Source organism: Conger conger, chromosome 3, assembly GCF_963514075.1.
Source record: "Conger conger chromosome 3, fConCon1.1, whole genome shotgun sequence".
Taxonomy (NCBI): Eukaryota; Metazoa; Chordata; class Actinopteri; order Anguilliformes; family Congridae; genus Conger; species Conger conger.
In genome coordinates, this window is record NC_083762.1 from 69143004 (window position 1) to 69169528 (window position 26525).

The following is a 26525-nucleotide window of genomic DNA, read 5'->3' on the forward strand; positions in this document are numbered from 1 at the left end:
AACTACATTAAAGTAAAATTGTTTTGCCAATTTCACTTTGTCTGATTTTATTTACAGTAATTGCTAGGGGTGGCAATAATTTCGCGTGTGATTACTAGCCTAAATAAAGAACATTTAAACACATAGTTATGTTTGAACATAAAATATTTATCATTATCCAGGTTGTTTATTATATGCAGCCTTTTTTCTCCATTTCTATTAAGGGAGCCCACTGTATACTATACATTTAAAAAATAGTTTATATCACACTGGATGTGCTATTGGATTCATGAGATTCAGGATTTGGGCATTTTATTTCATACGTCATCACACTGATCAAATATGTCATCTATACTTTTGGGTTATTGCTCTATTATAATATCACCAAAATGCCTCAATATAGGAAATAATTTGCAGGGCAGGATTTGCACAAACCTGGGTTGTAATCGGGAAAGGCGAGTTGATCACGTGCACATCCAACCGTTAGTTAGGCTTTTACTGGCCCCAGCCCCTAATTGTTATTAAGTACTCCTTTGTAGCGTCAATCTAATTATTTTTTTGAAGAAGAATCAATTATTGGTGACGAAGATGAAACCCTTCAGCAAGTGGTACCATAACTTTGCAGTGGTTGCACATATGCACCACGAACAAGGTAAAGATAAATCGTGTTGCTGGCTAATTACATCCTGAAATTGCCCCTGAAGTTGAATTCTGAAATCCTGAAGTTGAATTTTGGCTTCTTTTAGTTAGCTTGCCTTCGAATTATAATTTTACAAATGTCTTCAGATGTGTTAGCTAGTTAGCAATGGTTAAAACTACAGATAAATATATAATTTATATTTATAATATAAAATATGTTTGCGGCGTAGCTCTGAACATTTTTGCAACACAATCAGATTTGGCGGGGGGGGGGATCTTATTCGTTCGCTAGCCAATGCTAACTTAAAAGTTTTCATTAATTTAGCTATATTGGAAGTCGTATTTTTTCAAGCCAAACACTAACTCGGTAACACTAGTGGTACCTAATTAACCATGACCATATCGTGAACATTAGTTGGCTAGCAGTGCTGAAGCCATTAAATGAAAGCAAACTCCATTGTATCCATGTTAGGTATTGATAAGAATGTTCATTAGCTAACAAAGTTCATCTAATAATTTCGGTCAAATTGACCAACTTTAATAATTGCAACTAAGAGGTAGTTACTGCAAGTTTGACAACTTGGCATACTGTTTAGGTGGCATTCATTGGAAATGACGTTGCTGTTGACAACGTGAATACCACTGAGCTAAAATACTTGCTCATAGTAAAACATGTATTAACTAATGTTTATTATATTGTTTTACATGCAAATTTAAACTGTATAGTTTTGAGTAACGACATGAATAGTTTTTGGAACGTTGTTTGACGAGTGACCACGTTGCCAGCGTTAGATGTTGTTTTTCTGATCGCGGATGGAATACACCATTCTATTGGTCCAGACATCTCACACGTAAATCTGCACCAATCGGAGTAGAATGTTGTCTGTGGTCGTTGAGCGCGCAGCACTGCAACGGAAGTTGTAGCGCAGAAGCATGGCGATTGTCCTTTTCGTCCAATCGAATGGCGAGCTCATGGGCGAGATACGTCATTCTTGCACAGGCGCAGTACGACCTACACTAGTAACGCAGAGGCCGAGGTATACTTAGCATTAGCTACTTGGAGAATAAACAAGGTTGTTTTAATCGAATCAGATCAGTTAGCCCTTACTCTGTATATTTGATATATAAAGACGACGCCCCATCTGCTGGCGTCCGATTTCTGTTTTTTTAGGCTGGTGGTGTTTTTGTACATAATATGGCAACGGCAGACGATGCCCGCTACTACAACGGTGAGTGGCCCATGGGTTTTCCTTCCTTCTTGTTCCATCTAGCAGTGAAATGGAGTTTCCCCCCATCCCCCAGATCATGATGGCGTCGTCTTCAAAAGAGAGGTCAGGAGCGATGGCTGGTCGATTAGAGGTAACGGTTAAAACAAGTAAAACTAAACGCAGGAGAACCTCCACATGAGCGTCAGTGAAATCTCTTGTCGCAAAGTCGCCTTTATGCACCATATGCTTTTTCTGGACCACGCGTTTGGGACGGCTGCCAACGAAGTCCACACTGAAGTTAATTTAAAAAATTGTTTTTCAAGACACTGTATTGGGGATGTAAGCTATCTGTAATTTACACTCCCGACTGTAAATCCATGCAACTTTCTTTCGCTGATTATAGTGTCTACGTGTGCATAAATAGAAGTAATGAGGTAAAATATACTGATATAATGCTGATTTATAATCTATCAATATCTGTCTTTGATTTTGAACGGCTAATTTTCTTGTCATTCTATCCATTCTCTTGAGTCAATTTACAGGTTAATTTCAGATAGTCTTCAGGGACATGTACCTGAACTAGTACAGGAAATAATTTATAAAAGGATTTTAGTTACTTGGTTCATGTTTTATTATATGTGTGTGCAATTTCAACTTGAATTCATTACTATGCGCTGTTTTGTCACCTGAAAAATCCCATCACCTGTCGTTTGTGTCTGTTAGGCATTAGTAGTGTGGCCTAGTTTGATTTGGGGAATAATTCAGGAATGTAATGTCCGGTGCATGCTAATGTGATGCTTGTACCTCCTGAGTTAACCAGTTCTTAGTTGTTTTGAAGTGTTTGCCGTGTTCCCGGTTTTATTTATGTTGGGATAAAGGTGTTTCTCTCTGTCCTTCAGAGCATGATGATAGGGTTGGGGGGCCCCAATTTCGCAGCCGAAGAGGGCGGGGACCTTTCAGGGGCCGAATGTACAGCGACCAGTCGGCGCGGTCGCGGCATCGTGGGGGTCCAGGAGGCGGAGCTCCAGGTCCCAGGGCCCGTTTTGAAAATGACGATGAAGATGGAGATGTAGCGATGAATGACGGCAACTCACAAGATGGAAGTTCACAGCGCCGATTGTAAGTGGAGTAGTGCGTTGGCCGTTGATTTAGCTGTGCTTAGAATGTCATTTATGTTGGAACGATTGCTCCAATGCCATTCCGACAATTTGGTTCTGTGGTGTTCCATAGCAACCCGTATGGGCGGCAAAACCGCAGAGGTGACGGGCGGTTTGACCGGGACAGAAGAGGTGGAGGAGGGGGCCACAGAGGAGGAGGAGGAGGAGGAGGAGGAGGTGGAGGTGGTGGTGGTGGAGGAGCGGGCCGCAGAACCTGGTTCAAGATGACCGTAAGTGAACCCCACCCTGCACAGTTGTTTTACTTCAGTCAAAGAGCACATTGTCCATGCTGTGCTTTAACGTGTGTGGTTCAGTGGTCTCTTTGAAGGTCACCATTGGCCATGGGACAAAATTGGTCAGCTAACTAATATGTTTGGAAAAGGAAATGTTTGATCATCCAGTAGAAAAATCAAGACCTGTTTTCGCTCACATGGCATTTTTTTGTCAGGATTATGATGCAACTTTCTTTTCAGTGTGTAGAATGTAAATAGTCAAAAAAGGATCTCTAATGTGATTTTGATAGTTTACCTGCAAGATCTGTTGTCCAAAAAATGTGTCCAGTTTGACAGTTTGAGTCCCGTGTTATACATAATGTAACAATTTGATTTATTTTTCTGCTCATTATAGAAATTAGTTTGTATGTGGTTCAGTAACCCATGACTATGTATTCTCAGAAATGCCAAAAATACAGTGTACAATTAAACGCATCCCAATTTTACTAGCTGTGCAGCTATTTCGTTTCAGAAAATGCTAAACTAAAATGCTGGATAGCTTTTTATACACACCTAAACAGAGTTTTGTTTCATTACATTTTTCTGCGTTCATTCCTTTATTGATGGCTAGCATTTTGGCATGTTGATCACTGATTGAATTCAGCATTCACTCTTCCAAAGGCGTCATTTTGAAAACTTCAGTCTAAAAAACTTAATGAAGTACTCACTGAGTATATTTTAATGGAGGTAGGATCATAGCCAAATGGACATACCTCATGGGCTTATAATACACAAACATGCTGGCCTGCATCTCTCTTGTGAATAAGTGAACCCCGCATTCATTCTGCTTACCACCCACTCTCCTTCCTGCAGATTCCCCACGGGAAGAAATATGACAAGAAATGGCTGCTCACTGCTCTGCAAAACCTTTGCTCTGTGCCTTTCAATCCTATACAGGTGAGTTGGTACCAACGATTGCTGGAAGGCCAGTGCGCAACAGTTACACACAATGCACTATAATTTTACTGACTCCTCTGCCCGTCTCTCTCTCCTCTTTAACACAGTATCACATTGAGGGAAACAGGGCGCAGTTTTTCATTAATGACGCCTCCACAGCCAACGCTCTGACCAAGGTGTCGCGCAAGATCACAGACACTGAAGGCTACAAGGTACGGTTGGCTGTTGAAAGCCTCTAACATGGAAAGTGCTAATTGACTATTTGAGTACAATTTGAGAAAATGAGATGGGACCAGAGTACATTCATGTGAATATGAGTTATGATGCAATGGAATCTGAAGCAGTTTGTGTGGGTGGAGTTGGTGTAGGTCCGTGTGCACTATAGAGAAGTTTGCGCACTACTAGAAGGTGCATCTTTGGGAATCCGAAGAAATGTGTAATTGTCTTGAATGACTGCCTGTATTTTGGAGTGTGTGTATATGTGTATGGCTTTCCAGCTGGAAGTATTTCTCTCTGCTACTCTTGTGTTAAAATGCATCCACCTCCCTGACCATTCAGGTGACTGTCCTGATGAACCCCTGCGTCCCTCCCTCCTCCGTCCAGACAGACCTGAAGCCAGAGGACCTGGAACATCTTAAGGTGTGGCCAGATAGAGTTAACTGTGTAACAGAGTCAATGAACAAGAAAGACCAGCTCTGAGGCTGCTGAGTAGAGCAACCTGTTAAGGCACTCCGTTAGTGAACAGACAAGGGCATTTGTAGATATGCATTTCTCTCTCTCACACACACACACACACTTTATTATGCATTCCAAATTAGGCAGACGCATGAAAAAGGATTACAAATGGCAAGACTTATGGGTGCCATTACTAACACATATTTTTGGATCGTTCTTTATCATGTGATAATTTCCTTGGTGACCAGCTTCTCGGCTGTGTTGGAAGACAAGCGGCCGTAGCAACCCGTTAATTTAAGTGGTCAAACACAGGGGTCAAACTATGCCTAAATGAGGTGGCATCCATTAAAATTCTTATGGTGGCACCCTGTCGATAACGGTTTTCATATAAAGGTTGGGTGTTTGACATGTAACAGAAGAAAACAGATCTATGGCGGGAACTTCACTGCTGCAGCAACCCTCTGCATGCTCTCCATAAGACTGGATTGCACCTGCTGTTAAATTCCTACCTCTTACTAGTACTCAAGTACGCTCAAACCTGTTGGGATATAACCAGTTAGGATGTATAAGGTGCCACAACATTTATTAGCTGATTTTGTTAGAAAGTACCTCCTAGCTAGTTACTAAGCTAAGCTAGGAGGTAGCTTGGACTTTAAGCTTTCTCTGCACATTTTCTAGCTTGAATATGAGGAAGTTATATAATGGAATGCATTCAAATTAAATCAGTATCATCAGTAATCTGAACAAACTTGTATATATTAAGTTTTTAACCATATATGGATCTGTATCATTGCTGTATTTATATGCATGAGATAAAAAAATATATATTTCTGGCAAAAAAAAACATGCAGTTGTCCTCCAAGGTAGCAGATGAGTCAACGTCACATGACTTGTGGCGTGTATTAAGATGGATCCATCGCAGGGAAAGATGTAATGTGTATGGAGTGATAAAGAGCGGTTCATGGAGAAAATGCAGCTATTGGCCTGGAGGTCATGGTGACTGATAGTGTTTTCTTGGGTAACGTGTAGACATTGGATTGTTTCATATCTGAAATGGTTCTGAACGTCTCTCTCTCATCCAGCAATGCATGTCCAAACGATTTGATGGCTCACAGCAAGCGCTCGACCTGAACTGCATTCGAACAGACCCAGGTAATGCAGCCGCCATTTTTTTAAACGATAGCATGTTAAAATATTCATGCTTTTATTCTCTATATTCTATATATATACTCTATATTCTATATAATTGATAAAATGACACGCGTATCAGTGCTCTACATGTGCTTTCCAAAGAGCATGTGCTCCTAATTAGAAAGATTCAGGAGCGCACTAATGTACCCCATATAGGTATACGTCCTTATAAATTATTCTTCCAGTTGGCACGCTTCAATTTCCAGGAGCAAATTCTCAGAAAATGGGAGCACTCTAGTGCTCGGCTCACAGCAGTGTGCCGTAACATTGGTTTAATCCATTATCGAATTCAAATGCACATGACATCATGAGCTTAGCCCTCTGTCTCTGTCTGCTCCCAGACCTGGTCTCCCAGAACATCGAGGTGATTCTGAACAGGAAGAGCTGTATGCAGGCTGTCCTCAAAATCATTGAGGAGAATATCCCGGGGGTAAGCCATCGCACGACTCTCTTAACATGCTGCCAGTTAGGAAACGTGGCTCCTGCTTGCTTATCGGGAGAACATTTGTGAATTATGTGAAAAGTGAATTATTTTGAAGTGAATTTTTCTGAAGAATGAAACATTTATTTGACTAATAAATAATTTGGGCACTCGAAGTGTGGCTTGAATTAGGTAGTTTACCTCACATTTTCCCCGATTTTTATTTCTTGTATGCTTGGATTTTATTTTCATAAATCTGGTGAGGGAGAAGATATTACTGTAGAACTTGCCAACTCTGCTGGTTCCATTTGGCATGCGTTCAGTCGTCTTGTCTTGTGATGTCCCGACCAGATGCACGCATGGAGAACTTAATGTTCGGTAGGCCCTTAACCCCTGACGGGTGACCTGCGCGTCTTGTGATCTCCCATAACAGACTGATGCGACGCCAGCATTGTATTTGATCACATGACCGTTTTTCAAGACCCATGACAGTCGCCATGCATTGTGATTCCAAGGCATTTCTATGGATTTTCTATAGGGCAACTTAATCCATAATGGGTCAAATCATTAAGTCAGTTGTCCTTCTATTAAAGATGCTGGTCAACTATTCCTGTGCCGTGTCTCTGTTAATGGTCAAGTAAATGGCATTGCAGTGCAGCTTGAGTCTGCTGACATTGTGCAGATGCTGTCACTGAAATGGACTCTCGCATGTGCAACAGGAGATGTGCTGACGGGAAGGAAGGAAGGGGGAGGGATCAGCTTGTTTACTTACAGGAATTGACTCACCCGTCTTTAATGTGGTTTGGATAATATGCTAGTTTGCATTTTTTCCTACTTCATTCACACTTCCTTTCTGTCCCCCTTCCCCCATCTTTCAGCTGACTTGTCTAAACCTGAGCAACAACCGCCTTTATAAGCTAGAGGATTTGGCAGAGCTGGCCACTAAGGTGCCAAACCTGAAGACACTCAATCTCTCCAACAACGAGGTAAGAAGCGATCCCCTGACCCGAGTGTGTAATTTGAATGTGCCTTTCTGTGCCAGCAAAGCCCCTTCTAAATGGTAAGTGGTTGGCATTTATATGGCGCCTTTATCCAAAGCGCTTTACCCAAGCTGTACAGTTGCTGCTTCTCATTCATCCAACAGCGATTGGCTGCCATGCAAGGCACCGACAAGCTCGTCAGGAGCATTTGAGGGTGAGGTGTCTTGCTCGGGGGCACTTTGACACACCCAGGGCAGGATCGAACAGGCAACCCTCCCACTGCCAGATGACTGCTCTTACCTCCTGAGCCAATATCGCCCCCAAATATAACAAATTGTCACCTTTACGCAACACCTTGATTTTTCTCACATCAAATGAAAAACAACTGTTGCCCCCCTCTGTTGCAGCTGAAGGCTGAGCGGGAGCTGGACAAAGTGAAGGGCCTGAAGCTAGTGGAGCTGTGGCTGGACAGGAACCCACTGTGCGATCACTTCAAGGACCAGGCCACCTACATCAGGTTTGTCCATCGCTGACCTCACGGGGGAGGAGCAGAAGAAGAGAAGGGCTGCTTGGAGTATGCATGGGGGGAGGCAGGGAGGGGTTGGGGGGTGAGTCTCCCCTTACAGCGGCATTTCTTCGAAAGCCCACCTCTCGGAAGCCCCCCTTTTTAAGGCCCCCCGCGCCATCTTGGATACCCAGCAGTGGGGAACAGGAGTTCACAGGAGGCTGGACAACACGTAATGTCACGGGGCCTGCGGGGATGGGTTTTGGTCTCCGTCGGCTCAAAAGCCAACGTAGCACCCATGAAACATCATTTTATTTGTTGTTGCATTGTGTATCCATACTGAATTGGCATAGCGCCGCCCAATATTTCGGACAAGCTTGGTTTATGATTACCGACGGGTACACTTTTACAGGTGAAGTAAAGTAAAGGAGTCAACCCAGGGTTTGAGCTCAGGTAACTGGGAGGAAGTCCCATGATGACAAGAGGGATACTGTGGACGACACACTTCTGAATATATTTGAATACTAGGAAAAATAAAACCTTAGTGTGGAAGTGTTACTCTTAGGTTATTAATCTCACACCACCTGCGTGGGTGATTCCTACTGAAAACCAATTCTGTTGTGGGACAATTCTGGGTTTTAACTTAACCCTTTAAAGGCCAGATGCAAGTTTTTTAAAAATTTTTATACAATTTATAAAAAAAAAATATATATATATATTTTTTTTACCCTGCCAATTCTGAAGTGTGCAACCTTGACTTTAAGTAATGGGGGGGGGAAAAGGTTGCTGTAAAATTCTAAAACAGAGCAGTCTAAGCAAGACTATTTCGAGGGCAAAGTTTGTGCAGAATTATTTTAGTCACTTGGTACATCTGTCTGACGTGCATCAACTCCTTGGGCACAAACATTGTCACCTGATACATGTGTGTCTGTGTGTGCTTGTGTGTGTGCAAGTGAGAGAGAGGGGTGGGTGGGTAGAAAAGGGGGAAATTCAGCTTCGAGCCTCACCCATCTTCTCCGTTGCTCTTTCTTGAAAAGAGCATTTCTGTAAGTCCTGGGGCAAAGGAAATATAGGCTAGCTTTCACAGTGGCAGCATAGCCCTTTACATACATGCTGAGGAGTTATGATACATGGGAGAGACGCAGTGAAATTAAAGAAGGACTGTGAAATGAATACAGTTGTATTCCAAATTTCTTTTTATTTTTTAATAAAAATGTCCAGTTTAAGATGAAGGAATAGGGGGGGGATGCCATAGGGTGTTGCTGAATAAACTGCCTTCATGCCTTGTAAACAGGGCCAACAGAAATGACCATTAATAGACCCAATTATGGAAACATATCAAACACCATGGAGTATCCTCCATGCTACAGTGGTGCAAAAAGCAAAATTGTGTCATGACACTCTTGTTAGTGGTACCATTTGTTTTTGTATGGAAACCATTGTGACTGCTTAAATATATATATTTTTTCTTTCCTAGAGTATTTTCCTAGAGTATATTTTACCTACAAGTGTTTTGGTGTCTGTGTGTTGGTGTTTGGTTTGCGTTTTTTCTTTTTTCTTTTTTCCTTCTGCTGTGTTTTTGTAATTCTTCATTCTTTCCATTCTGTGCAGTGCAGAGGCCCTCAGTACCTCCTGTAGATACCCCAGTGTCCTACATTTTATGGGACAAAAAGCATTGATGTCTAGTCATTTTTCAGTATAATGTCTAACTTTTATATGAAGCTGTGAGGCCTATAATGGGGCAAGAGCCCCTCACCTTCTGGAAAAGTCTTTCAACAATTTAAAAGGCTGGCATTGGGAAAGTGACCTTCTGATATCAGATATCTTGAAAAGAAGAAAATTGGAAAGCGCACCCACACCCATACCCTGCTGCCTGTGTAGCAACGCTGATTGGTTCATGGCATCTTCTCCCTCCCCCCAATGTCCTCTTAAATTTTGGGCTCTGAAATTGGCCAGTGAGGAAGGCTGGTTAGCCAATGACGGGTAAGATCCCAACTTCATTTTCTGGGGCAACCTAAGGCAGGCACAGTCGCGCATCTGGCCACAACGTACCCGACGCACCAGGAAGACATTTGGAAGATGAGAATGACTGCTGCTTCTGAGAGCCCTGGGGTGGAGGGGGAGAGGGGAGGCCATTATCAAGAAGCTGCACCCACCCGCAAAGCGCAGAATCAACACGACACCAGTCAAACTGCACTGATACTGCACCTTAAAACTCTCCGTCACGGAGACCCAGTTCCTCTCTGAACTTGAGTGTTGAATGTCTTGGGATGAAGAGGTATCGGATTTGTTTAAAACGGGTGACGTCTAAAGTGATCCGCACACTCCTAACTTGTATAATACACTGGAATATGCGGAGAATCCATGCTTTCCATAGCCTTAGACAGGCAGTGAGCAGTTAAAGAAGGAACACCGTTCTTTTTAAAACTGTATAAAACTGACTTCCTGTTTTGTCCATCTAAAATTTCATGTTTAAAGTACATGCTGAGCTGCATTTAGTCAAAGATTCAAATGGGCGATAAAATATGCAATTAAAATTCCCTTGCTAGTTCAGTTAATATTGTCCAAAATCTTTGTACATTGCAGCTAACCCACCATTTTAAAGAGATGTGTGGGTCTAAAATGAGTACATCACTGGAGATGTAATCACACAGTGAAAGATGCTAAAAGAGTGTTGATCATAGTCAGGAGACCTGTTCACTCAGTAATTGATTTTGCTGATGATGACTGGCATCAATTAAGGCATTTTCTGTGATCTGGTTTTGGGGTTAAGTGCTTTGGTGGTACTGAGGTCGACTTCATTGCGCACACGCACCGCTCTTGTGTCTTCTGTGTAGACTTTTCCCTCGTTTGACGTCTTGCATTGATCTCAACCGGGACCTCTTTCCTTTCTAAAGACAAATGGTGAACTCTGCTGTAGACGGGCAGGACCTCATCTGTCAGTGCTGAGTTCTTTATGTACCTCCGCCAGGACCTTCTATTGTGTGCATGCTTTACCAATCAAAACCTCCCATTTTATTTGCATGGCTGTCATCTGTATCCGTGATAGTAGTGGCACCTTAATCCAAGAGGAGTGTTTTTGAAAGTGGTGTGTGTAAACATGTGCATGTGCTGGTTGAGTATTTAAATGGATGTCTAATTGGCATGTTGCTTAGTGACAGGGTCAGAGCCTGCCCCTCAGAGCAGTGGCTGCATGCAGTAGAGAAAAGGGCACTGTGGCTGTGGCCTGTAGAGAAAAGGGCACTGTGGCTGTGGCCTGTAGAGAAAAGGGCACTGTGGCTGTGGCCTGTAGAGAAAAGGGCACTGTGGCTGTGGCCTATAGAGAAAAGGCCACTGTGGTTGTGGCCAGTTCAACTGGACTGGCCTGTTTGCTTAATTTCCTCCTTTCTTCCTGTCATTTTATCTCCTCTCTTCTTCACGCTCCCTCCTGTCCTCTATCTGGTGTCACGCTGACAAACACCAACATAGAGATCCGTTCACCCTGCGTCAGTTAGCCTTCATCTGCAGGTTTTTGTCACTGTATTCTGAAAACATCCCATCTAAACTCATAATTATGTGAGCACCCCACTGTGTGTTACGCCTCCCAGGCCGTGTACAATGCGTCTCGTAAAATCACAGACTCCGAGCCGCCCCCATACATTTGTCATCCTGTTTAAAGTGGTGATTACCGTTTCTGTGTGCCTGTGTGCATGTGGACGTGTGTGGGATTGTGTGTATGTGCGCACGCACGCATCTCCCCCCCCCTCTGTCAGAAGCTGCGTGTTGCACTGTCAGTGTGTTTCTGCGTGTTGGGTGGGCAGGTGAGTAACACGATTGGGTAAGTAGAATTTTGGGGTGGGGGCGTGGGTGGGGGAGGGGTCTTTGGCACGTGGGGGGGTTGTGTGACGGAGAGTCTTTTGAGGACGATTTTTGATGGCATACAAATGATGACGCTTATTTAAATAAGTGTTTAGAAATTCCATGTCCTTGAATTCTGGTTCCTGTGTTGGAATCCCTTTTGAATTGCTTGTCACCTTGTAAAATGGTACTATTTCCACATCGTAATACTTTTTTGGTACAATCTGATGTTCATTTAAATCACTTTCTTGGGAAGAAATCTAAGCAATCCAAAATATGTGGTAGATGCCTCCAAGGTAAGTGAATCTACACAAAGCAGCCTTGTTAAGGGGGGAGTTTTTGGATATTTTAATCGATCGCTTTAATTATTATTATTATTATTATTATTTTTAAACATTAATTTGGCCTGGCCTTTTCAATTGAGGCCAGTGTTAAGTTAGACTCATTTTCATTTTGTTACGGCTGATCATGAGTGTGCATGAGTCAGAATGCGTTGGAGGGCCTCTCTCTGTCTGTGGCTTGGACCTGGTGGTGAAAGCCAGTAGTAACGCTGTCCTTTTGTCTTCTCTCCTTACTGGGCAGCGCTGTCAGAGAACGGTTCCCACGGTTACTCAAACTGGTGAGATAAGCCATCCTTCCTTGGTTGTGTTTTTTTTTTTACTTCCTCTGACTCCCATGATCCTCTCCTCTCCTCTCTTTATTTTATCTGTTTATCTATTTTTCCTTTTCTCCCATCATGTTTCAATCTCTTGTACTGAGATGGTTCAATTTGGCTGAACAGGTTTTGACAGTTTGCAGGTTAATTTCCATTCCAGTCAGTTCCCTTTAGGAGTAATTGATTTGCTGCAGCATCAGAAATTAACATGATGCAAACATTATTCTGTGGTTATTGGGGTAGTGAGAAGGCGATTATTGCTTTTCAAACAATACAAGCTGTGACTTAAATCCTAGCATGAATCTGTTTTGAATTGTAGTTATAATCTGGCTAATAGGGATTGTTCATATGAGAATGTATTATTTGAAGTTATCACTCAAGAATAACTTGGTCACTATACAAACACATCGGAGGTTAATTAGCGTTGTTTAAAATGCGTGAGAGGATTTTGCCCTGAGCTGGAATGAAACCGGAAAACCCTGGCAACTTTCCAGAACTGGATGTGGCTGCCTCTGCTATATACAGTTTGGCTGGATTTCCAAGCTGATCCTGGATCAGTGATTCACACGGGAGAACCTTGCATGACATGCAGTCAGTCTGGAACAGCTGAACTATACGGAGAGAGGCAGTTTAGAATGAAGATGCAATATTTGTCACCCCTCCCCTTTACCAGAGTGCTGTCCATGCTGGGCTTGGACATGTTGTTGTTGTTGGTGGAGACTGTTTTGCCCTCATTTAACACCTGTCAAAGGATATGAGTGTGAAGTTGATTTGTCAATCATTAAGCCGTCACAGGTTTTTATTGTCCCAGTGCAGACTGATGGCAGTTGGCATTACTGTTTTATCTGAAATTTGCATAGATGCAAAGAGTTGCTATTGAAATCCTACTGTCATTCCAAATATGTTAGGACGGGTTTACGTGATAAATAATAATGTTGCAACAACCAAGATGTTGGATTTATCCTCCTCCGTTTATATCGCCTTCTGTTCTTTCTTTTTGTTAAAGGCTCGTTTTCTCCTTTTTAAATGTTTGTTTCTCTCTGTTCCTAGGATGGCCATGACCTCCCTCCCCCCATAGGATTCGATGTGGAAGCGCCCACAACCCTGCCCCCCTGCAAGGTACCCGAGTCACACTCTGCCCCCTTTGAAACCTCCAGCCACTCTGGGTCCTAATGTGTGTAAACGGAGTCAGTGAAATGTGTATCGTTTCCTCTGCCGTTTCAGGGAAGTTACTTCGTTTCAGATGAAATCAAGAGCCTCATACTGCGGTTCCTACAACAGTGAGTTTTCTTTCTGTGTGTCTGTCTGTTCATCTGTCTGCACGACATTTTGTACACACCGCTGAAACATCTCCTGTAGTTAAAAGGCCCAAGATGGGGCTAAAACATTTTTTTGTGCTAGCCTTTAAAAATTATTGTGTCCAAGCCTTTGATTTGTTTTTTATTTCTTTTGGAAGTCAGAGTTGCTTCTTGGTTTAGGTGTCAGGTATTTGGGTTTCTGACAAGACCTGCTGTAATATATGCTGTAATAATATGACAGCCAGGCATTTCAGTCTGGGCAATATATTCTCTGACCTCCCTCCATCCTCCTGGGTGTTTATGTACGTATATACAGCGTAAGACTGAGTATTAATCTGACCCCCCCCCCCCCCCCCCCCTTTAGATACTACAGCGTTTATGACTCGGGCGACAGGCAGCCTCTGCTAGACGCCTACCATGACGGAGCTTCCTTCTCCCTCAGCATACCGTTCTCTGGGCAGAACCCCTCCAGGTACAGTCCTCTACCGGTTTTTGTACATTCTGTAACATGATCTGTTTTTACTGGTGTCTCTCTCCCTGTTACTGAACCTATAATGCCATTTCCCCCTGGTGTATATATCGTCTCTCGTATGTATCTCTCTGTCTGTTTACACTCTGTAACAGTGTTTACATTGACCTGACTCTTCCCGCGTGATGTGCGCTAACATTGATTCTTTGACCTGTTGCTAATTATTTCCTCCCCTCACTCTGTGGTACATGCTCTAATAGTCCAGCATGTTTATCCTTCACTGGTTTCTCCACAGCCTTTCCCTGTCTATCAATCGCCCGGCTCAAAGTCTCTTCTCGCGTCTCTCCCTCTCTGTTGTGACAGGTGCAGTCTAGGGGATTATCACAAGGACAGCCGTAACATCAAGAAGCTCAAAGATCCCAGTGAGTTGCAACACCATAGCGCCGTTGCTACAAATAGTGGCTGTTCAAAAAGCGGTTTTACTACATATCATATAAATGGCTCACTGCCGTACTCATATTTTCTGCTCTGAACAGTATGTCCTGTGCTGCTTTGTCTTCATTGTACGTAGGCCTGTAATAATTCAGAGTTTTAAGGTTGTTTGAAATGTGGGCTCCTGACTTGAGTCTGACTGGCTATCTGACTTGACTGGCCATTGTTAGCACATCCTAGGCTTACTGGACAACGGCAAGATTCTAATTTTGAAGGGGGAAAAATTAGCTAAACAAATGGTGAATGGATTGTTTGTCTCTCAAGTCTGTGCTAAAGCTAAAGGCTTTAGTAAATCAAGCCCTAAGTTTGCTGACACTTATGTAGGATTCTACTGTGGGCGTATGTAACGAGTGTCCTTCCTCTGCAGCCACGCGATTCCGCCTGTTGAAGCACACACGGTTGAACGTGGTGGCCTTCTTAAATGAGCTGCCCAAGACCCAGCACGACATTGCTTCCTTCAACATCGATGTCAACACATTCACTGTGAGTGCACATCTGTGCTTTCTGTCGACTTGCAATGAATATAGCTGTGTCTTGTTAAAATATTGACTTGCAATCATTGATCAAAGTTTGTTCAGTTGGGTCGTGACAAAGATTTTTTTTTTTTACCTTGGTTACCATCGCTGTCTTGTCTTTTCCAGAATACGTTACTGTCATTCACCGTCAGTGGAGTGTTCAAAGAAGGTGAGGAATTTTAGTTTGTTACAATTAGTCGGACTTGCGCTGAAAAAAATCTCGCAGCAGTTGGTTCAATTAGGCTATTGAACTGCTTAATGCAACAACAATGGACAGACACCACTTAGTTTATGCTTATATGGATAACACTGGTCAACTGTCTGTTGAACTGTATGCTGACCTGGCCTGGTTTTCTCTCCTTGCAGTGGACGGTAAATCCAGAGACTCGGTCCGAGCGTTTTCTCGGGTCTTTGTGTCAGTGCCAGCAGGGAATACTGGGTAAGTTTTATTATATTATTATATTATTTTTAAATGAACAACAGTACCTGTCCCAGGTGACAAATCATTGTCCCTGCCCGCCCATCCATTATGATGCACGTGGTTTCTCCCAGACAACCTCAATGCCCATAATCCCACAATGCAGGACATTCTTCCACTATAAAACTGGGTTTTATAGTTTTGGCTCCTAATCTTTTTATTAGTCTGTTGAGGCAGTTTTAGTCTTTTTCGTGTTCCGTGCATCTTGACTCAATATAGCTATCATGCCAGAGAGCCACACTCACCTACATGTGGACAGGATCTTGATAGAAATCTGAGGCGTTTCTTCCGTCTTGCCAGTCTGTGCATAGTGAACGACGAGCTGTTCGTGCGGAACGCCACCACGGAGGAGATTCGGCGAGCCTTCGCGGCCCCCGCCCCGACGCCCTCCAGCAGCCCCGTGCCCACGCTGTCTGCATCCCAGCAGGAAATGCTGTCCGCCTTCTCCCAGAAGTCCGGAATGAACCTGGAGTGGTCGCAAAAGTGAGTGGAAAGAAATGGGGTTCATGCTGATGGGTGCACAGCACGAATGTTTGTGCTAAGTTATAAATATTTCAATTTACACTGTATTACAGCTTGGTAGTTTTTAGTGGAAAGTGGACCATTTTTATGGCCTGATGTTTTTGTTTTTTTTAAATGCCATGGTTTTAAAAATCGATGTCTTGTTTCAGGTGTCTTCAGGACAATGAGTGGGATTTCAACAGAGCTGGTCAAATCTTCACACAGCTAAAGGTGACTCTTTAACCCTCCTGCAGGACTACAAACCACAGAATCCACCACGTTCCTTTGTTGTACGTCGCTCTGGATAAGAGCGTCTGCCAAATGCCAATAATGTAATGTAATGTAATGTAATCTCACACCTGACTTTTACGTCTTCTGTAAATGCAAGACGCACATTAAAACATGAGACCCACATAGTCAGTAGCTAGTTTTCCATAGTTGGTACAGGCCAGGGCATGCCAAGGCTTAAATGCAGGGTAGGAACAGGGATAAATATTTTATGCTGTAACCAAATGGACCTCAGGATCAGTAGATATTTAGATGTCTATATAGCTGAATGGCTTTCTAAGTAATAACATAACTAACTAGCTAGTGTTAGCTGTAGACTAAACTATGTACTAATCTCTAAAAATGACTTGATGCCAAAACACCTTTTTGCCACTTGTATGTGTTAATAAAATTAAACAGTGTTGAGCCCTTCTGCCCTTCTTTGATTGTGGACCCAATGTCACTTCTTTCCACAATGAGGAACTACTGTAGGTGTTCTTGCTATTGAGCTCAGTTCCTACAGGTCCCACAGACCAGAGACATTGGATAAAGGACTGCTGAATTATGGCATAGTTGTTTCAAAGCCATTCAAAAGGATTTAATTTATTTAATTACTGTACCCCTTTAAATGGTAGCCAGCTAGTTTAATGTCTATTATTACATTTTACCCATTATCTCCATTCTCTATTAATGTCTCCAGTCTGGCTTTTTTTGTTTGTTTTCCATTTGTGTCCAACCACAGCACCTACAACACATAGCATAGTTTTCCACATAGTCTGAGTCTGGTATGTCCTAATGGACAGCATGAAAAGAAAGCCAGACAGGCTGGATTTCTGTGACTTCGGCTTGACATTGACAATGTAAAAAGGATATTTGTGGCCCAGCGGTTGAAAACCATTGAGGTCTTATGAAGCCCTTGGCCTGCTTTGCCTGTAGAAAGACTCCTCCAGGCTGACTGTAATGGCATCCACCTCATGATATCTTTTCTCTCCCCTTCCTTCTCTCTCCTTCCAGGCCGTCGGAAAGATCCCTGATGTCGCCTTCTTGAAGTGAAGATCAAAGTTGAGAATGTTGTAAATTAGTGACCATACATTTGCTGTGAATAAATAAAATCAAAACAATTTGTTTTTATATGGATTTTTCCCCCCTTGTTTTTATTGTTTTTTTGTTTTTTTTGTCAAGATCATAAGCAACGGAAGATTCACTACAAGAATAGAACTTTCTTTGTCCTTAAAGTACTTAAAGTATTGCAATTTTGAATTTAAGACTTCTTGTCTTGTTGAATCTTGCTCTTTTGATTGTAGCTTTAATTTTGTACTGTGTTGTTTTTCGCACTAATAAATTGTGACAAGCTGTTGTAATTCAGCATCTATATTTCACATCGTCTCCGCAATCTATTTTGTTTGGAATTCAAAACTGTTTGTACTTACTATATAAATAACTTCAACGTGTGTGTTTTAGCTTATGTTGTGTTCGTTCATATTAAAATGAAAGGGCAAAATAGCTGGCAGTTTGCCATTTTGCTTCGGAAAGTTAAGAACTTCCTAGCTGGACTTTGAACCTGCAGCTATTAGTCACAGCGTGACTAACCTAACCTGACCTTGCTTCAGTAGGATTTCTCCTGTATAAATATGTAATGAGGAGATGCTGTGGTGGTGTAAGGTCCGCTGTGATAAAAAAAAAAAAAAAAAAAGTTTTTATCATCACTTCAATAAGACAACAAAGGATCAATCTGTTATTCCTTCTGCAAAGCGAAACTATTTTGACCTTCCTAAAATGGCTTCCTTTTACCCTCCCTTCCTTGTGCGACAATGATTGCGTCATGACGCAGCGCCGCCGTCCTGTTCCCTGAGTTCGCGTATGAAAACAATAAACAACTCGAGAACGAGAGCAGAACGGTTGAAGACCTGTCGCTTGGTTTCGACAAAAAATATATTTAAAAAAACAACCGAAGCGGTCAAAGAATAGAAGATATCGTTCTGTTGAGCGGAATTGGACTTGGTCTATCCCTGACACGAAACCTTTTCGAATTTATGTCAAGCTGGGAGAGTTGACGGTTTTTACCCCCTTCCGTAGCCCCCTCTATCCCCTTCCCTTTGGTCGTTCCTCACTTACACACGGTTGTTTGTTATGCGGTTACCGGAGAATCGCTTCATTTTTCGTCTTCCTCCGCCACCTCTTCACTCCCTTACCCCCATCTCTCTGGCCCCATGTCCCGCTGGCTCTTTCCTTGGTCTGGCTCAATCAAGAAGCGGGCCTGTCGGTACCTTCTGCAACACTACCTCGGCCACTTCCTCCAGGAACGACTGAGTTTGGAACAACTGAGTTTAGACTTGTACAACGGCAGCGGGGTCATCCGAGACATTAAACTCGATGTCTGGGTAAGGAAATCTGAAAATCTGGCTCATAACCGTAGGCTACATTATTTGTTTTCGGACAGTATGTAACGGTACAGTAGAGTACGTGTTTCGCAACTCTTTGGGTTGAATAACAACCCCCTGCTAACGTTAGCTACGTTAATGGAGATCATGGTAAACCAATGGAATGTGCATATGTTGACTAAGACATTGCCATGCTACAGAAGTGGCATCATTTGGTATTTTTATCAGAAGACTAGCATTTGATTAGATAGCATTTTCAGCTTTTTGTGATACTCCCAAATGCCCATTTAATCACCCTTATAACCAACGTCTACCTCCTGTCCTGTTTTGTATTGCTTCTTGCAGTCAGTGAATGAGCTGCTGGAGTCAGTTGGGGCTCCTCTAGAGATAGTGGATGGCTTTGTGCACAGCATCGAAGTGACCATCCCTTGGGCTGCACTCGTCAACGACCACTGTACCCTCGTCATCACTGGCCTACAGCTGACATGCAGGCCCAAGTACAGGACCAGTAAGTAATACAGTCCCAGCCATAGCCAGTAGTGGGGGTGTACCAGAGAAATGTGTTGGTGGGCCGAGAGGGGTGCACCAATCATGTCCTTAGTACCGAGGACACTCAGGACAGTGTGCTGTTGCCAGTGGTCTTAGGCTTTCAATAATCACAGTTGAGGGACAAGACACAAAGGTCCATAGGTCCAGTTACACATTCTAAACCAGGGAGTTCTAGTGCCAGTTGTCTTATGCTTTACCTGCATTAGAGGCACCTTCATAGAATTCCACTGCAGGTGAATTATAGACCAACATCAAACAAAGTATGGCATTCTTGTGAACATGAATTCTGACTACATCCCAAGGAGAAAGTAACTTCCTTAATTTCACTTGAATCTTCAATCCAAGTGCGGCTTAATTTCAGCGGCAGTTAATGACTGTGGTGGGTTAAAGGGGAACATGCGTGTGTGCAGGTGCAGGTGGGAGCTGGGACTCCCAGGGCCTGGCCTCATGCATGACCTCCAGCATGCAGCTGGCCCAGGAATGCCTGAAGGACCCCCCTGAGGCGTCCGAGGAGCCGCCCGCTCCTCTGGAGGGCTTGGAAATGTTTGCACAAACCATAGAGACTGGTGAGTAGCTTGTCACAAAAAATGGCATAAGGAGAATTGACACATTTATATAAAGTGGGGGGTAGTATGCCATGTATCCCTGTTCTTACATGTTATTAAAATGGCTTCCAGTGCTCTAGTGTATGAGTGTCTATGGATATCCACAGTAGACCAGTGATGAATGGCAAGTCTAGCTTAGATTTGTTCATGCCTCTCTTAAAAATTAAGCATTTTTTATGTCAGTGTTTATTCATCTTGAATGAGCCTTATTTGCACTTTGGATAAATGGCTCTCCTCTAAATCTCATTGTGTGGAATAGTCTACAGGTATACTCAGCATTTTTATTAAGGTCCCCTGTTCTTTGACTTGTGCAGTGCTCCGTCGAATCAAAGTTACCTTCCGGGACATCATTGTCCGAATTGAACACCAGCCCCTGGATGCTGATACTGGCATTGCCTTGGAGGTGCACATTAAACGGTAAGATGCTGTTTGATCTAATGGAGACCTGCTTGACCTCGCCCGGCCAAGATCCACACCCTGATGCACCTACTGTCAATGCCATCACATTCTGCCACTTTCCAATGATGGGTTAAAAGAGAGGTGTAGGGAAGTTCTGGATTGAGTTTTGACAGTGGCTTCATGATTTTGTTCAGGTATGGTTTCAGAGGCAAACTGGGCTTTTTTTTTTACTTGATTGTAAAAGTTCTTGTATAATATATTTTGTTTGAAATTTATGAACACTTCATATAATATTTGTTTTGTGTAATGTTGGTACATTAGTAGCAGTGTTCCTGGGTCTTATTATCTGTTTATTCACTTATTCTGGGCAACTGAAATACATTTCACTTGCTATGATGGTGGGCTGGGTCCTATAGTCCAGGCTTGAGGTCTCAAACTTTAGTCAAGGAGGGCAGCTCTTGTTGTGGGTCTGCTGGGTTTTGTGATCTCCTTACAATCAGCAGGTTGTGGACAGGAAGTTGGGAGTAGACTACCATGGACTCAACAGGACATGGCTTGATATTAACACCTGCTAAATGTGGGTCAAATTCGGCAGTGGTGTGTAACTGCTTCACTCCTACTAGCCACTTTAGTGGGTGAGATTTTTGTGGCATTTTCTTAAAAAAAAAAAAGAAATAGTCCCAGGAGCGCTGGGTGCACACTGTGCTCATCCCATTTGCCTGTCTACTTTGTCCTCTAGCTTCCTCAGCGGGAGAAGGCCAACTCATACGGCTATGCCACCGCATATAAAAGGCTTCAAAGTGTTTATTTGGTGATGCTTCCACACCAGTGGAGAGCACAGGTTCTGATTCTTAAGTTCTGATCTGAAAAAAGTGGTGAAAAGGCCCTGTGGCTGGTGTCTTTGGAAAACCGCTAGCCAAATGGTTAATGTCAATTCCTGATTCAAGAATTAGGCTGTTCTGGGTGTGGTACATGAGGCATGCACACCATAGACACATGGAGGGTGTACATATTCCAGACCTGATTGGGGAAAATCAGCCGAACGGAAATGACTCTGGGGACCCCGGCTCTGGTGTCTGTCTTCCAGGCTGGATTACTGTGACGAGGCGGTCCGAGACCCAAGCCAGACGGTGCCTGTGGACATTCACCAGCCCCCCGCCTTTCTGCACAAGATCCTCCAGCTCACCGCCGTCCAGCTGCTGTACGAGAGCACAGGTCCTCAGGTAACGTCCCCACACGCAGCCATGGGAACCACGCCCGCACGACTTAGTGGCAGGGTGGCATCGTGGTGGGGTGTTCTACTGACAGCTATGGGGTTGCTGGTTCGATTTGAGCCCCCGTTCGGCATATAGGGCTGCTGACCTGTATCTGGAGAGATGAAGTTGGGTCCCTAAATTAAAAAATGAACCCTGCCGGCCCTTAACCCGAAAACTGCTCCAGGGGCTTTATCCCTGTTCTGTCTCTCTCTCACCCAACACAACTGTTCTGATTGCCATTCCTCCCAGGGCACCCTTGCAAAAGAGAACATGTTCTCAATGGATCTTGCGTGGTTAAATAAAGGATGTAAAATAAAATAAAAACCCTTCGCGAGGTTGTGCCCACAGAGACCTCCTGCAGACCTGCTGCCCTTCCAACTGTCTGTTTTTACTCTTGGAATACCAGAGTAGTAGATATCCGCAGCCATATTTAAATCAGCTAAATCAGTCGCTCCATTGTGGAGCCTATTTAAAGAGCTTGCCTCCCTCACTTAAAGTGTCTGTAAACACAGAGATGTAGACCATGGGTTATCTCTTCCCTGGCAGCCTGCTGCTCTCAGGAACACGGTCACAAAGTTTTAACCAGTCACCTGGAAGCCATCTTGCTTTGCGATTTAAAGCAGCGAATGACGAGCAGCTGTTTTCACACTTTGGTCCATATCTATGAACTAATTGTTTTTATTGATGTTTCTTCATTGATTTTTCTCTTAATGTAAGGGCAAAATTAAATGTTTCACATTTAGATCTTTATAAAGCACTTTGCCAAGTGCTTTACAGAAACAAGCATAAAATCAATGATCTGTGATTGGCCACATTCTCCCTAAAAGTTGCAACTCACTATCATGTGCTTTAGATGCTCACCGTTAGCCATGATCAGTCAGTCCAGATCGGAAGTGGACCTCTCTCTCACTCTTGTGAGCACTGTACAGAGACGAGTCCCTCTGCAGGGAACAGGATACACCTTCCTTTCTTAAAGAAGTGTGACCTCCCTCGCAGTGCTCTCCTCTCTGACCAGTGAGCTGTTTTCTCCAGGATGGCCCCGGCAGCGACAGCGAAGGGACCCCCCCCGCGGACCCCTCTGCGGCCCCCGTGCCTCCCCAGCACCCCCCCCTGATTGGGAGCTGCTCTGGCTTCATGGAGACCACTGTGAAGATCAAGCAGAACGACGCCCTGCCCGGACCCAAGGTACACTACGCTCAGAAAGGGCCAGCAGCCACGGGCAGCAGGCCTGCTCTTGCCTGCTCTTGCCTGCTCCTCCACTGGAGTCCTGTTCATCTTCTTCTCCTTTTCTGGATTAACGTAGACTCACGGTGTTCTGAACAAAACATGGGGAGGAGGCCGCTTCATGCAGATGTTAACCGCTAACTGTTTAATCGGCAGTTTTTCTCTCCGAGACACTAAAACACGTTGAAAGGTGTGAATTCGACCATTGGACCTTATGGAGATAAGGACAAAAACTCCTACTTCCCTTTGTTCAGAATACCATAGTACCTCAGGGTGTTACAAACAACTATTCACAATGTTCTAAACAGTGCATCTGAAGTAAGGACACAACTGGTTATTTTCACTATATAACCCTGCCCACTTGCATTCTATCACTAGCCTCCCCACCCACAATGACACAGGGGAGCTCCACCACCTTGTCATCGTGTGCTGAGACAGATCATGTAGATATCTCGTACCAAGTTTTTATGGAAAGGGAATTAATTGTGACACCAGACTCCTTTCTCTCTCTCTCTCCCTCTTTCCCCTTCTCTCTCTTCCTCTCTCCCTCGCTCTTTCTCCCTCCCTCCCTCTCTCTCTCTCCCTCTCCCTCTCTTTCTCTCTCTCTCTCTCTCTCTCTCTCTCTCTCTCTCCCTCTCCCTCGCTCTTCCTCTCTCTCTCTCTCCCTCTCCCTCTCCCTCTCCCTCTCCCTCTCCCTCTCTTTCTCTTTCTCTTTCTCTTTCTCTTTCTCTTTCTCTCCCTCTCTCTCTCTCTCTCTCTCTCCCTCTCCCTCTCCCTCTCCCTCTCCCTCTCCCTCTCTCTCTCTCTTTCTCTTTCTCTTTCTCTTTCTCTTTCTCTCCCTCTCCCTCTCCCTCTCCCTCTCCCTCTCCCTCCCTCTCTCTCTCTCTCTCTCTCTCTCTCTCTCTCTTTCTCTTTCTCTTTCTCTTTCTCTTTCTCTCCCTCTCCCTCTCCCTCTCCCTCTCCCTCTCCCTCTCCCTCTCCCTCTCCCTCTCTCTCTCTCTCTCTCTCTCTCTCTCTCTCTCTCTCTCTCTCCCTCCCTCCCCTCTCTCTCTCAGTTGGAGCTGGATGGGAAGGTTGGCTGCCTTCACCTGCTGCTCTCTCCAGACCAGATCACTCGCCTTATGGACCTGCTATCAGCACTCAGCATCGACACGGGTACTGCGCTTCCCACCGCTCTGCTCCACAGCGCCCCCTGGGCTCTGTTCCCCGCTACTGACCACCCCCTGCTCTCGCATTTCCACAAGCTTGAACCTCGCTGTGTAGTGGGTGAAATCTGTGCGTGTGAACTCAGACTAATCATATGCCATGTCTCTCCCCCGCTCCTGATACCCCAATTCCTCCCTGCCCTGCCCCAAAATGACATCCTCCCTCTCTCTTTCCTCTGCTCTATTGGATCATTCCTCCTCTTCTGCCTGTCTGTCTCTCCCTAACTCCTCTGCCTCCCACTCCCCCTTTTCCTCTCTCTCCCTTCTCCTTCCCTCTGTCTCTCTTTTTCTCTCTCCCCCTCCTTCCCTCCCTCCTCTCTCTCACTCTCACTCTCTCTCCCCGCCTGTGCTCCTTGTCTGTGGCGCAGAGCCGGCCAGGGGGGAGAGGGGCCACAGTCGGCCCCTGGGTTCGGACGACCTGCGGCTGATCGAGGAGGACCTGAGCAAACAACTAGGCTCAGACCTGGCGGACAGGGAGGAGGAGGAGGAGGAGGAGGAGACGGAGGGGGAGCTCTTCCTCAGCGGCCTGGAGAACGGAGGTGAGCACTGATAGAGGAGAGAGGTTGAGGTAAAGAGGAGTGAGGGATGGAGGCCAGGAGAGGTGAGCTAAGTGCAGTAGTGTGTCACTCCCTGAGAAAAGCAAAGCAACCGTGGGAACTTTGTTAGTGTGTGGACTTCTCTTGAATTCAATCCGTCAGGCTTATTGACTTAGTTTTGTTGTTGAAGTACATCAGTGATTACTGTGTCCCTCAGCAGACTCTGATCCACTCTGTGCCCCTCTCTCTCTCAGAGATGTTCTACTCCATGGGCGCAGGGATGAGCAGCAGTATGATGTCAGGGCGCTCGGGCAGTGAGCTCTCAGACAGCATGGACTCCTCTCTGCACAGCCTGCACAGCCTGGGCCCTGGGGTGAGGGCGTGTGTGTGTGTGTGTGTGTGTGTGTCTGCATAGCCTGGGCCCTGGGGTGAGGGTGTGTGTGTGTGTCTGTGCCTGTGCCTGTGTGTGTGTCTGCATAGCCTGGGCCCTGGGGTGAGGGTGTGTGTGTGTCTGCATAGCCTGGGCCCTGGGGTGAGGGTGTGTGCGTGTGTCTCTGTCTGTGTGTGTCTGTGTCTGTCTGTCTGTCTGTCTGTCTGTGTGTGTGTGTGTGTGTGCGCGCGCACGCACACGTGTGTGTGTGTGTCTGTGTGTGTGTGTGTGCATGTATGTGCGTGTGCATGTGTGTGCGTGTGTGCGTGTGCATGTGTGTGCGTGTGCGCGTGTGCGTGTGCGCGTGTGTGTGTGTGCGCGTGTGTGCATGTGCGCGTGTGTGTTCTTCATTGTGTGTTCAGGTTTGTGTGTGTATGTGGGTGCGTGGTGTGTAAGCATGCTTGCTTCAGTGTACGTGTACAGTACATAGGGGTGTGTATGTGTGCGCAGTGCTGATCATGATGACTTTGCACTTGTCTGCCATCTTGTCTGTGTTTATGTGGGTGTGCATGGTCTGTCTGTGTGTGAGAATATGAATCTGTTTGCAGTCGTTCAGGACTAGTTTTGTGTGCTGCTCTCAGTACTGTGTGGGCTCATGTTGAGCTGTTACTGATGGGCTGTGTGTGTCCCGTCTCTCTCACTCTGTACAGTTGATGATGAACTGTCCCAGACGCTACCCTGTTCCAGGATCACTTTCCAGTCTTCCCCAGAGCACCAGGACCCCGGGTATCTGCTGTACACACACCGACCCACACACACACACACACACACAACACACATGCTCACACACACATACACACAGAAACACACACGCGCGCACACAGACACACATACACACACATGCTCTCACGCACTGAAATGGTCATGCACTCACGCATGCATACATGTGCACACACACTAACATACACACATACATACACACACATTAAACAAAATTTGTAACGCTCGCCTTAAATACAAATGTGTGATGCGAAATGATTTCGATCAGTTCTGTTTTCCCAGGAGATAATCTTTAAGCTGGTACTGTGGAGTCTCTTAAAGATGCAGAGCACTCAAAATGAAAGTGTTTTAAAATGGTCTTTTGAAGGTCGCTCTTCGCGCGGCCAGTCGGACCCCCTGAAGCCGGACGTGTTCCTTCGCCTCTCCCTGGGCGGGGTCACCCTCACGCTGCTGGAGCAGGATCCCGGCGGCGATGCCCCTGGGTCGCAGGGTCCCCCGGGGCAAGCCCCCCTGGCCGAGGTGTCGCGTGTCTTCTTCCACGAGCTGGCCTACTTCAAGGACGCCATGTTCAGTGGCAGAGACTTCACCCAGCTCAGAGGGAGCTTCGCCAAGGCCTGCCCCCACTCCCATCTCAGGTGCTCAACACTGCAGCCGCACTGAGGGGCAGTCTTTACTGCTGCTACGCTCCTCTACAGCAGCGGTCCTCACTCCTGGTCCTGGAGAGCCGCAGGGTGTGCAATCCACCTTAAACACTTAAATTAGCCTTAATATCAGCAATCAATTC

At 44.9% G+C, this 26525-nt stretch overlaps 2 protein-coding genes across 3 annotated transcripts in view; both read left to right on the forward strand.

Moving 5' to 3' along the window:
* Positions 1–553: 553 nt before the first annotated feature.
* nxf1a (nuclear RNA export factor 1a) lies at positions 554–17815 on the forward strand. 2 transcript variants are annotated; one of them, XM_061234409.1, is made up of 22 exons: positions 554–631; positions 1921–1977; positions 2726–2945; positions 3057–3213; positions 4069–4152; positions 4260–4364; positions 4711–4791; positions 5910–5979; positions 6360–6448; positions 7318–7425; positions 7827–7936; positions 12344–12380; positions 13467–13535; positions 13641–13696; positions 14079–14186; positions 14547–14605; positions 15043–15158; positions 15317–15359; positions 15557–15629; positions 15969–16151; positions 16340–16400; positions 17451–17815. In XM_061234409.1, exons 1-22 carry the CDS (start codon positions 568–570, stop codon positions 17487–17489), a joined length of 1989 nt encoding a protein of 662 aa, XP_061090393.1. In that variant the 5' UTR covers positions 554–567; the 3' UTR covers positions 17490–17815. The 2 variants fall into 2 exon arrangements, with proteins under 2 accessions (XP_061090393.1, XP_061090394.1); XM_061234410.1 differs by lacking the exons at positions 554–631; positions 1921–1977 and adding an exon at positions 1601–1847.
* A 483-nt stretch (positions 17816–18298) lies between these two features.
* Positions 18299–26525, forward strand: part of atg2a (autophagy related 2A) — a 29409-nt gene continuing 21182 nt past the window's right edge. The window contains exons 1-11 of the mRNA XM_061234810.1: positions 18299–18817; positions 19163–19325; positions 19777–19932; positions 20286–20388; positions 21458–21593; positions 22659–22811; positions 23906–24005; positions 24424–24594; positions 24846–24964; positions 25672–25747; positions 26109–26376. Coding sequence (XP_061090794.1) covers positions 18647–18817; positions 19163–19325; positions 19777–19932; positions 20286–20388; positions 21458–21593; positions 22659–22811; positions 23906–24005; positions 24424–24594; positions 24846–24964; positions 25672–25747; positions 26109–26376 — 1616 coding nt within the window. The 5' untranslated portion in view covers positions 18299–18646. The remainder of the gene's footprint in view (positions 18818–19162; positions 19326–19776; positions 19933–20285; positions 20389–21457; positions 21594–22658; positions 22812–23905; positions 24006–24423; positions 24595–24845; positions 24965–25671; positions 25748–26108; positions 26377–26525) is intronic.